At 42.0% G+C, this 16,957-nt stretch overlaps 1 protein-coding gene across 1 annotated transcript; it reads left to right on the plus strand.

Annotated features, from left to right (window-relative positions):
* Nucleotides 1-8,010: 8,010 nt before the first annotated feature.
* On the plus strand, nucleotides 8,011-15,711 carry pik3ip1 (phosphoinositide-3-kinase interacting protein 1). The gene is made up of 6 exons (XM_023804379.2): nucleotides 8,011-8,373; nucleotides 8,806-8,934; nucleotides 9,449-9,565; nucleotides 10,551-10,724; nucleotides 11,447-11,525; nucleotides 13,804-15,711. The coding sequence occupies exons 1-6, from the start codon at nucleotides 8,307-8,309 to the stop codon at nucleotides 14,021-14,023; spliced, it is 786 nt and encodes a 261-aa protein (XP_023660147.1). The 5' UTR covers nucleotides 8,011-8,306; the 3' UTR covers nucleotides 14,024-15,711.
* Nucleotides 15,712-16,957: the final 1,246 nt, after the last annotated feature.

Raw genomic sequence — 16,957 nt, forward strand, 5'->3', positions numbered from 1 at the left:
TGCTTAACAAGGTACAAAGTCTCTCAGACAGTTTTCTGCAATTGTGGTAGTGAACTTTTGATAGTATGGTAAACTTCTTTCATGAAACTTTTTTCTATGTTTCATACTCTATTATTTCACACTCTTTTATTCTCTTGGGATCCACTGGTCACTTCTGGAGTCTTTTGTTCTGTCTGCAAGCACTAATGGTGGTCCAGCTCTGAGAGGTAGAGTGCGGCACGGGATTCTGGGGTGGGGGTGGGATAGAAGCACCAGGTAATCATACTGGGTGCAAAAACCTTTACTGGGCTCTTTATTATGGGGGTGAACAACATAAAGGACATGTCCAGAAAGGGCGGGGGAGGTAGTAAATGGCAGGGGGGTAGGGGGGTGCTCCTTGGGAGCCCCTAATTGGGCGGGCCTCTCCCCTAGCATAGTCTTGAGGCAGAGACGGGGGTCCTACTCAGGCTGATCGTCTTCCTCTGAGTCCTGTGGAAAAGCCTTTTAAAAGCCACACACTCTAGTGTGCGCTTCTGTACACTCACCATTGATGGGAGGGTTTCAGTTCATTTTGTATTCCTCCTGGGGCAGCATGGCTTTTGATTGTTAATTTCATCCATCCTTGTGGTGTGCATATTCCTCCTGGCTGTTTTTCCATGCAATGGTTCTCCTGTGGTGGCTGTTCTCTAAAAGCATTATGCTGATCCACTCTTGGGATGGGCTAAGCTCATAATCATATGAGCAACATCCCCACCCCAACAGAGTGAGGTACTGGACTAATCTTGTCCTCAGTACACTGGGTACCTTCTTCTCCTCACACCAGGGTATGGGGCTCTGACCAATCAATGAGTACTTCTCATTTTTTACCCCTGAAGTCACCCATCCAGGCATCTGTACTCCAACCTATTAGGAACCAGAACCAGATTCTAAACAAGAGCTTTCATTTACTGTATTCCGTGGCAGGGGAATACATATGCTTTAGGGATCAGTCCACCGCTGCAGACACTTTCTCATTATGACAACTCAAAAAGTATTTGATGGATCTTTTTCAAGCTTTCCTTCAATTTTAGGTTATTTGCCTTTGGAGGAAATAAGACATCTTACAATTTAGATTTTTTCAAATTTATTTTTATTTTTAATTTCACAGCATGCCCTCTTTAGTGTACAACAGGAATAAATATGTTTCCTTACATCAGTGAACAGATAGATGCAAAAACAAAATGTCCACTACAATGAACATAAATGAATGGGTGGGGTCTCAGGAGGATATGGGTGAGGTCCTGGATCTGATTAAACATTAAGATAGATCAGCCCAAAATTTCAGCAGCACCACATAGTGTCGGGAAAGTAAAGGGCAATTTTGTCATTTAGTTTCATTAGAGCAATAACTGAAGCCTAGATACTGGCCAAGCCTACTGTAGAGGAGCTAGAGACAGAAGTTGGGGGCCTGGAGAAGTACAGTCAGTCCTGCTACAACGTGTGATTTCACACTGCAAATCTACACAATTTATATATTAGTACCTAAATCCAGTATAATGCGGAATTGCATTTGTATTCATGTGATTTCAGTCAGAGAGAAAAGCACTACGTGAAACTACAATGCAATATGGTCTTAGTGAGAAACACTACTTGCAGGCAAAAACAACTATTCAACTGAACTGTAGTGATGTGAACAAATCATTCTTTTGAACTGGTTCTTTTCAGCGAATCAGTCAAACCAGCTCTCAAATCTAAAAGAATAAAACTTTTTGTACAGATCAAAATATTTGACAAATTATCATACAAAAACACAGCAAGGGTTTTTAATTCACTTACATTTGCTCTTCGTAGACTGTCTGTATGCCATGTTGCCTTCAGTGCCCCTCTGCATACTCTAATCCAGGGGTCTCCAACTCCAGTCCTGGAGAGCTACTATCCAGTAGGTTTTCTATCCTACCTGGCTTCTGATGAGCCACACCTGCTCCTGGTATTTACCTGAGAAGAGGTGTGGCTCATCAGAAGCCGGGTAGGATAGAAAACCTACTGGACGGTAGCTCTCCAGGACCGGAGTTGGAGACCCCTGCTCTAATCTGTTGTATGTGTGCTGTGTGCATCCCCGGCCACTCGGTTTCTGTGGGTCACTAATGATGGCTAAAGGTACGCTTCATGAACCATTTGCTGCATTTTCTGATACCATTAGATGGCGCACTCTGTTCAAAAAAAGGCTCAAAGCATACTCCAAAGTAAACCTAGAGCTAGTAGCCATCACTACTCCTGACTTTCAGCAATCAACAACTTAGCGAGTTCAACACTTTAGGTTAAGGAGGTTAGTAGGCAATTCTCGTGAGACTCATAAGACCAATTGGAAATATTCATGATATCATTTTTAGTGTATTTTTATTTTTTCTTATTTAAAATGCATATAATTACATTATTGGCCACCGGTATCACTGTTTTTATTATTTGATTTATTTAGTTTGCCGTAAGTTACTATGTTTTGGAATCATATTTCCTTAATGCTATTTTTCTTATTGGATATGTGTGTTTTAGTACATGATTTTAAGGAATGCAAGGTTTTCCAGGAACACATTAGTCGCGTTGTAGCAATACTGTCTGTAGTGATTAGATGGAGGAGAGCGGTTGATGACGCCATTCAGAGAATACATTGTTGCATTTATCTGTCAGCTTCAATTCTTGGATGCAAGTTCTTCTAGTCTAACGTTATAATAAATATATGTTTATTTCAAAAGTTAAAATGCTAATATTACAACTTTTTGTTTGTTTGCTAGTGTTTGTTATTGGTAGTCTTTTCACAAGTTTAGGATCTGGTACATTATGAAGATTTTAAGTACACGCCATTGTGTCCGTGAGGCAGTTTTTTGCCAGCCAATCCCAGAGGCTACAGGCGCAAGGCAGAGAATAACAAAGGACCCTGCGCAGGCCACACTTACACACCATTCACTCACACATGTACACCTCTTACTGTTATGTCATGGAAAGTGCTGGTCATAGTGAAAATGAGGAATACAATATAAATATTTAGACATAGACCTACAAAGAATAAAAATGACATTTTAAGACACAGACATACACAAAACATATACAAAGAAATAAAGTTAACTGCTTATTTGGTGGAGAGAGATTGAGGAAATTGTCGAGTGAGTCTACAATGTACAATAAATGAATATGTGTACTTTCAGAACGGTACTTATGTGCTATGACCAGGACTCAGAGCATTCAGGTAAAAATGCATTTATTGGCTTTTATATTTACAATTTTAGAAATTCTAGAGGTTGGGGGGTGTGGGAGGAGTAAGGATTAGATGGGGAGAGGGGGTGACAGGGCTCGTTGCTTTGGTGACAGTGTTGTTGCTCTGGCAGCAACTATGCTAGTTTTTTTTTAACCATCACTGGCTAGACTTTCATTTATTCTTAATCCTTGCAGTAGATGACCACCTTTCAATGACCCACTCATATAATTATCTTTTATCTCATTTGCTTCTTAACCCTTATCCTCTAGCATTCACTGGATGCTTTACATCTACTAGCAAAGTTATGCCCTTGTGTGACTAATCTGAGCTAGTCGACTTCATTCTATAAGCAGCATCATCTCAGCTGGGCATTGAAACTTACATTTCCTTTGCTGCAGTTGCTGCTGTAGGCCAATCAGTCTAACTTGTATAACTGGTAAAGTTATGGAGGCTATAATCAAAGAGAAAATGGTAGATTCCTGGACTCAAATAACATTTTGAGGGATAGCCAGCATGGATTTAGGAGAGGTAGATCCTGTTTAACAAATCTGTTGGAGTTTTTTGAGGAAGCTACTCAGGAAGTTGATGATAAGAAGGCCTATGATGTCATCTACTTAGATTTCCAAAAGGCTTTTGATGTTGTTCCCCACAAGAGGCTCTCACTTAAACTCAAAGCGACAGGTATTTTAGGAACTGTAGCGACCTGGATTGATAACTGGTTAACGGATAGGAAGCAGCGAGTAGTTATAAGAGGCTCAATGTCACAGTGGGCCTGCGTTCATAGTGGGGTACCGCAGGGTTCAATTTTAGGACCACTTTTGTTCCTAATTTACATAAATGATATAGACACCAATATATACAGTAAACTGGTGAAATTTGCAGATGACACCAAGGTGGGTGGTGTAGCAGATACTGAACTAGCGGCTCAGCAGCTACAGCGGGATCTTAATTTAATTAGTGACTGGGCTGACACCTGGCAGATGAAATTTAACATAGACAAATGTAAGGTACTCCATGTAGGGAGCAGAAATATAAAGTACAGGTATTTTATGGGACCTACTGAATTAAAGGTAGCTGATTATGAGAAAGACCTTGGTGTGTATGTTGATGCTTCCATGTCTCATTCTCGCCAGTGCGGGGAAGCAATAAAAAAGGCCAATAGGATGTTGGGGTATATCTCCAGGTGTGTGGAGTTTAAGTCAAGGGAGGTAATGCTAAGATTATACAATTCCTTGGTGAGACCTCACCTAGAATATTGTGTGCAGGTTTGGTCACCATATCTTAAAAAGGACATAGCGGCCTTAGAAAAGGTGCAGCGTAGGGCCACAAGAATGATTCCTGGTCTTAGAGGAATGTCCTACGAGGAAAGGTTAATTGAGCTAAATCTGTTCAGCCTCAAGCAAAGGAGACTGAGGGGGGACATGATCCAGGTCTATAAGATTCTAACAGGTTTTTTGATGCTGTTCAACCGAATAGTTACTTCAGCATTAGTTCAAATACAAGAACTCGTGGCCATAGGTGGAAATTAGCGGGAGAACATTTCAAACTGGATTTAAGGAAGCACTTCTTTACACAGCGTGTAGTCAGAGTATGGAATAGTCTTCCTGATAACGTAGTGCAAGCTGAATCCTTGGGTTCCTTTAAATCAGAGCTAGATAAGATTTTAACAACTCTGAGCTATTAGTTAAGTTCTCCCCAAGCGAGCTCGATGGGCCGAATGGCCTCCTCTCGTTTGTATAGTTCTTATGTTCTTATGTTCTTATGTTTGTTGCAATGGCTTTATAAGCCACACAGGATCAAAACACCAGCTGATTGAGTGAAATGCAAATGTGAAAAACATCAATCGGTGTATAGAAGGAAAACGAGGAACTGAAACAATGTTGTTTTTGTGTGTGTGTGTGTGTGTGTGTGTGTGTGATGGATTCAGTCAGTGCCACCTGCCTGTGTCCACTCTTCTTTTATAGAAACCGCCCACTCAGGATCATGGTGGGACCTGGAGCCTATCCCAGGCAGCAGAGGACATGAGGCTGGGGTACACCCTGTACCAGGATGCCAGTCCATCACAGGGCAGATACACACCCACCATTACAATCATACACTTCAGGCAATTTAAAGACACCGATTATCCTAACAGCAGGAGAAAAGCAGTAGTTCCTGGAGGAAGCTCCATGACATGGGATTCAAACCCCCTACCCATCTGAGCTGCAGTGGCTCACTAGTGTAAGACTAAAATGAAATACGTGTAGCTATATTACAATTTCAACAGAAACTGACAGGGAAAAATATTTTCTAAACTAGATAGGTGAAATTAGTATATACTCACTCTCAGTGTAATTAAAACAAAACACAAAGCGAAACCAAAAGTTTTAGTGTTCATTAGTTTCGCACATTCTGATGAAATTAGCCTCATTAAATGGCCAACCCCACTGGAAAGGAAACAGGAAGATGGAGTTGAAACAGGAAGACAGAACCACAAAAACAAATGATCCTTATAAGGATTGTTAACCTGTTACGGCAGAGATGTTTGCTAGTCATGCTGTGCTGGAAGACCGTGGCAAAATTTCAATCAAGGTTTGCCGGATGGTCTCCTGGTTCTTTTTTTTTCCTACAAAACACGAACATCTGGAATAATAGACTGAACATAGAGAGTATTTCTCGAAGAAAGGAAGAGCTCATGACTGATTATGTAATGCTGGAGTCTGGGCATTGTCCCACTTTGTCCTTTTGTTTAGAACTGCAGATTAAATTAGGGTAGTAGGTCAAATTTGTGAAGAGATAAAACTTTTAAACATTTTGCAGGTAGAGGTCTTTTAGCTTGCTGTAGTCTGATTCAGTCTTAGAAAGACACACTAAAATTTGATTTGAATCCAGCCATCAGCCTTTCCACTTCAGAATACATATATATTTGAGCACTGACTTGCCAACCTTTTCAGGTTGAGTCTGTTAGAAGGCTGATATATAAAGGTGTTTTCATGTAGACTTCTCTCTGCCATTAACTGTTTTAAAGGTTTTTTTTGCACTCAAAGGTGAGTCAGTAAGAAAGAATAAAACTATTCCTGATTATTTTTGCCCTGGATTTACAGTTGTCTGATTTTTAACATTTATTTGTCAGTGTAGGAATGTTAGATTATTGTCTGAGTGTACAATTAATTCAAGCATGTGGGAGTTTTTGAAGGGTGGCTGTTTATGTTTGTGTTTTATAGTGATGAACATCATTTTGTTCTTTGTCTCCAAAAGCATTATGGACAGTTGAGATTCAGACAGAAGTGCTATTTTCATGCCTGGACTAATGTGTTACTATCTCTGATACTGCTACTGAAACCATTGATTTCTTTTGACTATTTACTGGAAGTTTCCCAAACAAACAACATATCATACTGAGTTTATTTTTAACCTAATAATCACTAAGGGCTTCACACTCAAACCAAGTTACCCTCCTGGCAGCAATAATTTACTTTCTTAAGACTTGAAATAAATGTTAAATAACATCCCAAGTTATTTACAATATAGTGTATAAGTCTAGTGTATAGTCTATTAAGTTAAAGTGTTGTTTTCCTCATGTGAAAGTACAGTACCTGGTGTCACTATCTATCCGTAAGACTATTTGTAGTGGTTTGGCTGGGCGGCTCTGAGCTCTGTATTATTCTATACCAGGGGTCACCAGGATGCCCCCAAGCACCACATGAGTCGCCCGCGGGCCTGTTCTAAAAATAGCACAACTCTCCAGTGAGCAATTTAATTTTATCCTGTTGCTATTCTTCTTTAATCATATTTGCATTTATATAGATTTGAAAATTACAATATCTAAAAAACAGCATTTAAAACATATTTATTATACATGAAGTTTAGATAAGTTTAGGCGGGTGTTTCAAACTGGTAACCCTTCGTATGACTCAGTACCCGTGAAGTAGCTCTTAGTTTCAAAAAGGTTGGGACCCCTGTTATATACCCTGTTCTGTGGTTACTGATACTGAGTCACTAAACTAAATAAATCAGAGTTGCATTCAAGATTCATGATTCAAGTGCTTTATTGTCATTGTGCAACACAACAAAATTACTTTTATGTCAGCCACAAGGTGCATTAATAAATACAAAATAAGTGAAAACAAACAAACAAACAAAAAAAACAAACAAAATAAAAATAATCATACAAGATATGTCAAAGTATTTATAAAGATGCCATATACAATGCTAAATCTTTTTACAAATTATTTCTAACCAGAGCAGAATAATCAGAACAGATACTATTGTACCAGTGTACAGCAACAAGAATTATCCACATATTGCATATATTTATAAAAAGTAAACATAGAATTGCACATCCAATATAACTTATTGTACGTATTCAGTGAGAGATTATCTCAGACTGATGGGGTACAGAGTTCAGCTTTCAGAAAGCAGTAATTTGTCTTACCCCATCACCCTGACCAGGATAAGTGATTTGATGGATGGATGATTGAAGGAAGGCTGGATAGGAGAATTGAGCGTGGCTTGGCACTTTGACAGATTTGGGGTTGTGGGTTTGACTCCTGGCTCAGGTTGAATGTACATGCTTTCCCTGGGTCTATGTCAGAAATGCTGCTGAATTGGTGTGTCTAACGTGCCCTCGGTCTGCATGCCCTGTGACAGATGGGCATCCTGTTCAGGGTGTCCCCCACCTAGTGCCTTTTGCCTCTTGGGTTTGGCTACAGCTTCTCTGTGATCCCGTACTGCAATAGGGGTCATGAAAACTGAATAATCATTAACTGAGATCCACATTTCAATAGCATCTTTTATAAACGATATGTATCACTAGTACTAGAAGTTTGCATGAATGGTCTATCACACTTGAATCAGCCAGCGGCTCTAGGACCTGGTGGGAGTCTCCGGGTTGCAGCGGAGGGGAGTTTCTTAGCCCAGAGAGAGGCTGTTTACGAAGAAAGCTCGTCTTTTGGAAAAACAAGACATGGTCGCGGTGTGGGAGAGAGCAGTTTGAAATATAAATCATAGGCTCTTATGCTAACACCAGATCCTATTTTTCGCATTCGATTTTTTTTTAAGGTTTGTCGTCGGCTTCGTTTGTTTTTCTTTTGAAAAATACCGAGAGCGGTTATACAAAATGGTATTTGAGCTGTACTTTCTTCTGCTGAGTGTCGGAATTGTGGAAGGTGCATCAATAATTCAAGGTAGGCACGGAGGAAAAAAAGTCATTCGGAGTGTAATGCCTGCATTTTCCAGATTTGAACCGCAATGCTGGCTTTGTTTACGTCATGAGGCGATTTTAGAGTCATTTAAACACCTACACCAATCTTGTGGGTGTGTGTACATTTTGTATGTAACTTCAATGCATCTAATTAATCAATGTAAGTTCTGCTATTCCAGTTCCATTATTATAAACCTATGCATATTTATTTTTAATTCAAGTTTTACCTTTTTGTAATGGTACTGCTGTGCCCTGTCCATTCCTAAAAAGCAGAAATTGAACTACCTAATGGGCATATTGATTTTGCACTACGCTGAATTACTATGTTTTGTCTTAGAATTGCGATGCAGTGAGTGTAACATTGTTCTGTTTTTTAAAAAAATAGTGGAATTGGCTTTCTTACATCTCTGTGCAGAATGCATACGCTCGAATGGCGGAGACTATAGGGGCGAGCAGCTGAGCACTTCCAGCGGACAGGAGTGTCTCAACTGGATCACTGTAACCCTGCACTTCAATCTGACAGCCTACACGGACGTGCAGTCAGGTAGCGACGCATTCTTTCAACTCAACAAAAACAGCCCTCAGATTGACAGCAAGCTTTCAGGCGCAGAGATAAGCGGGTGTATTTAAACCAGTTTCCTTTTATTGCATTTTATTGGTTATTCTGGTGGGAAACCTGTGGGCCTTGTCCACTGTTTATGATGTCTAACCCATCTGATTTACTTACAAGGAGAACTACAAACACCTAAGACAGCTGTGAATTCTAACACAATGAAATATATTGTACAGTATTCCACTATAATATCTGCAGGGCAAGTCATTTTGACATTACAATAATGAAAATTTGCATAAATGTTGTGAAATCCTGCCCCACGCCCAAACGGAACAGGTACAAAAGCTTCATATGGGTACATCGGTTGCTTTTTTGGAATTGCAGTGAAACTGGGCAGTAAACAGCCTCCATTTCGAAACACAAATTCTTTAAAACTTTGGATTGAAAGGGGAATGTTTCAGCCTGAGCAAACCATGATGCAGAGCTGCTCTTGCTTGTTCTGTAGGTATTGGGGACCACAATTACTGCCGAAACCCAGATTCCTCGGACAGACCTTGGTGCTACGTGGCCAATGAAAATGGCACCGTTCAGAAACAAGACTGTGATATCAGAGCCTGTGGAGGTATCAGACTCATTTTAAGACATGTCATTGACATGTCCATATCCCATATTGGATGACAGTGTAAACAGAGATTAAACAACGCAAAGGCATTTCAGGGACGAGGCATTTCTGTCTTTCAGTTAGAAATTAAAATATTATCTAGACTGTTTTTTTTCGGACTTTAATATCATATCTGACAGTGTAGGAATAAAAGCCATCCTCGTCATGGATTCTGGTTGTCATAGTAATGGCTTGGGAGGCGGATAACAAACCTCCAACTCACAACCATAAAAAGAGACACAAACCATTTCTGTTAACGTGTGGATTTGAGTTGCATGGGTCGAGGTATATATCTATTAGAATATATCCAAATATAGATGAGGGAATTATTTGAAATTCAACTTCTGTTGTATGTAGAAATTCTGTGTTCTCAGACCAGTGCAAAAAACAATATATTTCATGCAGACTTGTTTGGTTCCTAGACTTAGATTGTTAATGTAATGCAGTGTTTAGCATCTGTGAGATGTTATTTGTCCAATGAGTCACAAGTAGTCACTTTTTCTATTGCTGTGTACTTACTGCTATCTAGCCAGCCTTGAATTTCACCACACGTTTGGAGAACAGAGTTTTAAATACAAATAGGAAAAACTAGTGCTGCAACTGCCATTGTCACACCCCTGATAGCTGATTGGCCAGAAGTGACATGCTTCCCACAGAAACAGTGTCCAATTGGCTGTAGGGCAGACTTTGTAAACAGCTTTGGAATGGACAGTTTCAATCTGGGGAGAAGCAGGTGTTGAGGTGTTTGGCTGTCTCACCCTACAAGTTTGTGTGCACTTAATATATACTTGTGCAATAGCACGTTTTTAACACAAACAAGCTAGGTGAAATTAAACGAAAGCCCATTTGGAGCGTAGCCAAGATCTTTGAGTAAGTGTAAGTTGCATCTCTGCTTTTGTATGGCCTTAGTGGGTAACAGGCACTGTTGACTTATGAACCCTCTCAGACTATGTCACGGCAGAGCCGGGAACCCCCCCAGCATCATCCACGGGGGCACCAGAAGTCTTTGAACCGGCGCAGTCTGAGCCTGCACAGAACGACAATGCAGCTGTGCAGCCCGTCATCGGCATCAGGCAGCGAGTCCAAGCTGGGGCTAAAAAGAAGGACCTGGGAACCTTAGGTAGGTCCTCCTGGCAGCAGAGCTCCTTACTGTCAGTATGAGTCACACTGGGTGACTTTTATTCCTTTATGCCTAGAAGCGACACCCTAACGACGTGTGTTGGATGGATCCAGTTTTTATTTGACTTAAACAGCAGCTGCTTTGAAACTTTTCAGAACATAAACGGTTTTCTGGTTTCTGACAACCTCTCTACTGAGAACGAGCACAGCATTGGTACAGTTCCCAGGAAAGTCACATCCATTCAGTACTTAAGCTCTTGGTTAGTCAAAAAACCGGCTCATGCTGGGGCCCAGCAGGACGAGGGCTATGAAATTCTGTCATGGACATTTAATTATAAAAGTTATGGGAACCAGACATGCCTCTGCAGAGGGTAAAATGATACCCCAGCCAGCATTGTGAGGACTCTTACTATGCAAATAATCACATTAATTGTATGAAGAGCCGGGACTGATTGAAAGGCTGGACACCCTGTGGCTATGGATGATCAGGCTGGACATGCTGCTTTTAAAGCTTATTTTCACACAGTTTTTACAAAATATGAAAGGCAGAAACAAGGCTTTTAAACCCACAGTGGGTCCCATTGTAAGTCCCATCGCTTACCTGCAGATTTACCTCACTCCTCATTACTTATATTAATAGATGCGGTTGGGATGGGTCAGTAAATGGCAGCACTGTTAGACTGTTACTGTTCTCGTTGACCTCCTTCTGTATTCGTCCTGCAGGTTACGTCCTCGGCATCCTCATGATGGCAGTCATCATTCTGCTTGGAGTAGGCATAACATTTGGCTACATATACAAGAGGTCAGTAAAAACATTTGAATACTTCAGCACTGCCCAAAAATGTATATCGACACTGTGTCACAGCTTCAACATAAATGCCTCTAAGCAGAAGGCAGATAATCAACATTAAAACTGAAATTTAAGTTGTTTTCAAAGATTTATGATGTGATAATCCTGTCATAATTTTTTGGCTGTGTAACATCCTTGATAATTGGGGGGAATTTGTTCTGGATCGGTTGATTTTCAGAATGTCATGGTACAATATACCTTCCAAGCCAGCGAATGAGTCCTAATGATCGGAAGTCGAATTGAACCAAGAACCTTCAGAAGCCAGCTGTGTGAAAATGAGTGGGGCTGATTTAGAGCCTGCATTCAGGTTTCTAAAAACAAATGAAAACCTAGAGCCTAGAGGAGACAAGATGGGTGTCTATAGTGCCACTCAGACGAAACTGATACTTTTGGCCTGGCTTCCCGATGTCCTTGGAGCTCTGTGCTCTGCTGTTAAGCTGATTAGCTTGTTGACAGTTTTTTTTTTAAGATCACTTATGATTGGCTGTATATGCACAGACCTGATGGTGGCATCACCAAAGGTCATGTGATATTTCTAAGGGGCCAAGCGTGTTTATTTGTAATGCATGTATGTTCTAGCTGCAGTCATGTGTCTTGGAGCTAAATCTACCATTGAGAGTGGCAGGTTGGCTGCTTATATGTAATTATGATCTCAGTTTAGTTGGGTTCGTCTCCCTGGGGGTGGGGGTGCTTCTCCTGTACCTTTGAAATCACCCAAATCACGCCAGTGAAATACCCAGCTACATACGTAGTTAAAAGCTTCAACTGACAAACAAAAGAACATTAATGTAAGGCCGTATGTCCTGAGTTGCTCTTTTTCTCTTGGAAATTAGTGCTGAAGCCTGGGAGAGGGGACATTACCTCCCCCAGGGCTGTGTGGCTGGCATGAGTCATGTTGCTTTTTTGGTAAAATCTGAAAGCGGCACCATGTAATTGTAAAACACTTAAGCTGTGTCCTTTAATACTCCGCTTTATTACAAGCATGTATTCAGTACCTGAGTCATGGAGAGCCTGAAGGCTTCCCCAGGGATGCCAGGGGACACCATGGATGGGACACCAGGGTACATGCTATAGGCATTTAGGACACACCAGTTAGCCTAAGCACGCATTTGGACTGTGAGAGGGAATCTGTAGGAACCCTGGAAGAAAAATTGAATTCCACAGGCGTTGAGTGAGAGGTGCTACTGTACCCATGTGTTTAATTTCCACGACCCTGTGCTGGAGAAGCAGAAATGGCTGGATCTTGCGTATAATGATATTCTGACAGTACATTCCTGTAAATAATAATGATTATTTGTCTATATTGAAAGAGGTGTGGTGTTTTGGTATTCTGGGGTTTACCAAACGGCCAAGGGAAGCTGCCAGGACTGCAGAGCCTCTTGCGTGTCTCAGCCATGCTTGAGGGGGCGGTGGAGACGTGGCAGAGAGCTGGCTCTGTCGTACGACTCTAATGCGGTACAGTGAGCTGGCTTTTGGCCCATGGCGCAGAAGATGATGCAGCAGTGCTGTGGTGGGAGTCGGGGAGCCGGGCGGCGCATGGGGTGGGTGGGTCGCTCAGACATTTCATAACGGTGTCACGTGCAGGCGGGCAAGCACTTCCGGAACTGGCGCGTGTTGCATCGTCACCACAGAAACATAAACCCACATCTTCTTCTAATCGTCACGGGGGGGGGGGGGTCAGAGGGTGGGCGTAGACAGGTCCAAAACAGTCTACAGAAGCCAGTCGAGGGCACAACTTGATCACGGATGCTTGTATTACCAAACATTTCCCACAACCAGAATTGGCCTGTTCCCTGATTTGCAGGGGGAAAAAAAGATTTAAATAGCGGTGATGCAATCCTGATCTTAGATAAGGTACAGTTACACTGTTTACTGCTTAGAATGAGGGCTACAAATGGTATCTTCCCATTGCCTGAGACTGTGAAAATGCATTAATACAAGCTTTCGTTAACTTTAGCCCAAGAAAATCCACTTCTTGTGCTAGTTTGTGTTACAGAGCAGCTTCTGATTGATCAACCAAAATGGGGGGCTTGGATGATTTCTGATAGTATTTGACATATTTAGAGATTGTGTTCATGAAGATATTCACTCGTGCGGATGCAGTCTACTTCATCTACTTACTAATCTCCTAGTACCTGACTAATTAACTGAACAATTCAAGTAATCTTTATCAGATTAAATGTTTTGGTAGCATTGTCCATGGCTGACCTCTGCCTTCCCATTTCAACAGGGGTCGCGACCTGCAGCGGCAGCGCGAGCAGCGTGCTTACGAGAGAGAGATGCAGCGGATCACCTTGCCCCTGTCTGCGTTCTCCAACCCGGCCTGCGAAGTGACTGAGGAGAATGCAGTTGTTGTTGTCAGTGGCGACCAGCAGACGCCCTGCCAGGAAGGTGGGGCAGCTGAGGGCGGGACCCCTCTCATTGGCCAGGCAGGCACCCCAGGGGCATGAGTGACAGCTCCAAAACTGATTGGAACTGGTGACAATGGACCGTGAGGGGGGGGGTTAAAATGAGGCAGTTTCCACAACCTCCCCCCACAGTCCCAATTCTGTTTGAAGACCCCTGAAGAGGACTGTGATGGAACCGAGATGATCAAAGACACACACTCCAGTCAACTTTGTTTTCCTGATACTAATGCCTGTGTCTGAACTGAAATGATTAGGGGGCAGGGCACGAAACGGAACGGCCCTAGCAAGGATTTACTCAAGAGCAGATGAGTAATAAGTAATCATTTCAAAAGTGCATGTCAGGATGCTTGATAATGATGACAGTTCTGGCTGTCAGTATCTTTGTGCTGTACCTTTATGGCGAACTAAACCTTTTATGCGATAGAAATTTCAATGAAAAGAAAGACAGGTCTTAGCTGTTTAAATGAAAATCCCTTCTGGATTTGCATTGTGTTTTCATTTGAGAAGGTGTACTTAGCCGTATGAAAGCTGGTGCACGCATGGGTGAGAAAGACGGACCAGAGCTGTATGCTGTTTGCGGTAATGTCAGACACCATCAGTGTTCAGTTGCCGCCATATTATTCGAGAGCTGGGCACTTTTGCTGAAGGGAAACAATTGTGCCCCACTTTTTATAACAGGTACCCCAAACTGTCTGTAGTGATGCAGCAAGACTAGTTAAGTCTGGGGTAGAGGGAGAATGAGCTCTATTTTTCTTTTTTTTTTTTCCTTTTGCATTTTTTAAGGTTGTGTATTTTAAGCATGGTTTACAGCTTGTTGAATTTCTTCAGGGAAATATCGAAGGCTGTGCTTTGGGTCAGAGAAGAATTAGCAGGACTGAAGATTTAGTCAAAGGACAAAGGTAATTTTTTCACCCCTTAGATGCAATGGAATCATCATGGTTGGTTAGAAGTCATTTTGACACGTGAATATAGCTACAACTGCACATTTAGCTGAGTGGCCTTGGGTAATTTTGCCTTTGCAAAGCCTTGCCAAGGTGGTTTAGCCCCCCTGCCTCCCCCCCCCTCGTAAATCCTGCAACAGCCCATAAATGCCTGAATCCTTGAGACAGCTGCGTAGTGTGGTACTACTGGTCTAGGGTAGTAAGGAAGATAACAGCTCAGGTCACAGCCTGTAACTAATGAAACTGTTACACCTAATGTTCTATGGGGCATATAGATCATAGTCTTGTGGTGAATATCAGATTCTAAGGAGCAATAATAATCTCAAAAGGAAATCATCTTATACCACAAGCTGACTTGTCTCTCTGAAAATGACAGTGGTTTGGTCATTGTAGAAGTGGATCTGAATTTTTTCCCTCATAATCCATGGCTGTCCTGTATCTCTTCTAAAACATTACATTAAACCGCAGTTTGTTTTTTGGTTTATTTCTGTTCGACTGTTCATATAATGTTCATGTCATGAAAAGCTGTTTCAACTGGTATTATTGAAAGGGATTTAATCAGAATATTTGCATTGTAGATTTTTCTTATACATATTTGTTTGTGTCTGACTTTGTACACTGCTGACATGCAATATGTAAAATGATCTTGTTCTTTTCCAGGTTGTTTGTGGTCCATTCTATAACATGAAGTTAAATGTAACGGCCATAAATGTACACCATACAGTGAGTTGCTGTGGGCTGTTTCAGGGTTATAAATTTCTTTTGCCATTAAAAGGAGATCCAACAGCACATCCCTTCTCACATCTGTTTGTCTAACTGTGAATCTGAAGCTTTCCAAGCCTCACTTTCATTCAGTTACGGATGGGGGTGTTTCCTGGATGGATTCAGGTTAACACCATTTTGGAGCTACGGCCATAAATCTTTTGGTTTTGAGTCAGTGCCCTTAATGGCTGCCTTGCCTCCCCCCTGCTGCTATCACTAACACTGCGAATGATGGCAGCGTGCTGAAAAATGCTGACACATTATTGCTTTTCTTTCGGATCATTGCACGAACCTTGCCATACGAGTTATGACCAGTATGACTGACAGAAAAAATAGAAAAAATCTCCTCTGCACTGGAAACCCTTAATATAAGAGATTTTAAAAGACCTCTCTGTTTATTTTCTGAGCATATTCACAGATATCAGAGGTGCCAACATAAAAAATAAAAAAAAAATTATGTAGCAGCAGTCGATGCAGGACAACCCATTAGGCTAAATGGGCATCTGCCTAGGATACGATCTTCTGAGAGGGTGCCAACCACATTACATGCTTGCCTTTTTTGAAGGCATAAGATACTCAGGGCTATAGCCGAGTGATCGGACCCAACGACACCCACAGCGCAAGCAGATTTTACTGTCTCAGACTTGGGGGTGGAGAGGGGGAGCACTGGCGGTGACGCTTGCCTAGGGTGCTACTTGTGCTTCTACAAGTACTGGCCGAAGTTCTAAAGTAGTCACACTTGTGGATACCGGGAGGCAAGCATGTAATTATTTATGCCTAATATAGAAATACAGAAACTTTAAGAAGGTGATTTGCCTGTGTTCCCGCCTGTCTCTCCCTCTTTCTCATGCTGCTATACCCAGATCTGCCGGAGCCTAGACGAATATTGCACTCGATCATTTTGCCTCTGGTTTCCTCAACTCTGGCTAATACACAATTTTTCTTACTTCCTCCCTCACCCCTTCTGGGGTGTGCTCCCTGGAGCACAATGTCATTGAAGAATTTATGCCTCTGCTGCCTGCAAGACAACTACCTCCACCTCCGGCAACTACCCTCCAACCTGCCTGCCCTTGGCTCAACACAATGCCTCGCCATCCTTCCCTGCGGCTGTGCCTCTATTAATCCTGCCATCGTGCATCAAGCACCCCGTGCCTGCACCGGTCGGCCGCTGCATTGAGACATATTTCAACCCCTGTATTAGCTTAGTCATATCATCTTGTTTGTTTGACTCATCTGCCGGCCCCTGGAGGATGGGCTCCCCCTTTGGGTCTGG

This window comes from Paramormyrops kingsleyae, chromosome 2, assembly GCF_048594095.1.
Source record: "Paramormyrops kingsleyae isolate MSU_618 chromosome 2, PKINGS_0.4, whole genome shotgun sequence".
NCBI lineage: Eukaryota > Metazoa > Chordata > Actinopteri > Osteoglossiformes > Mormyridae > Paramormyrops > Paramormyrops kingsleyae.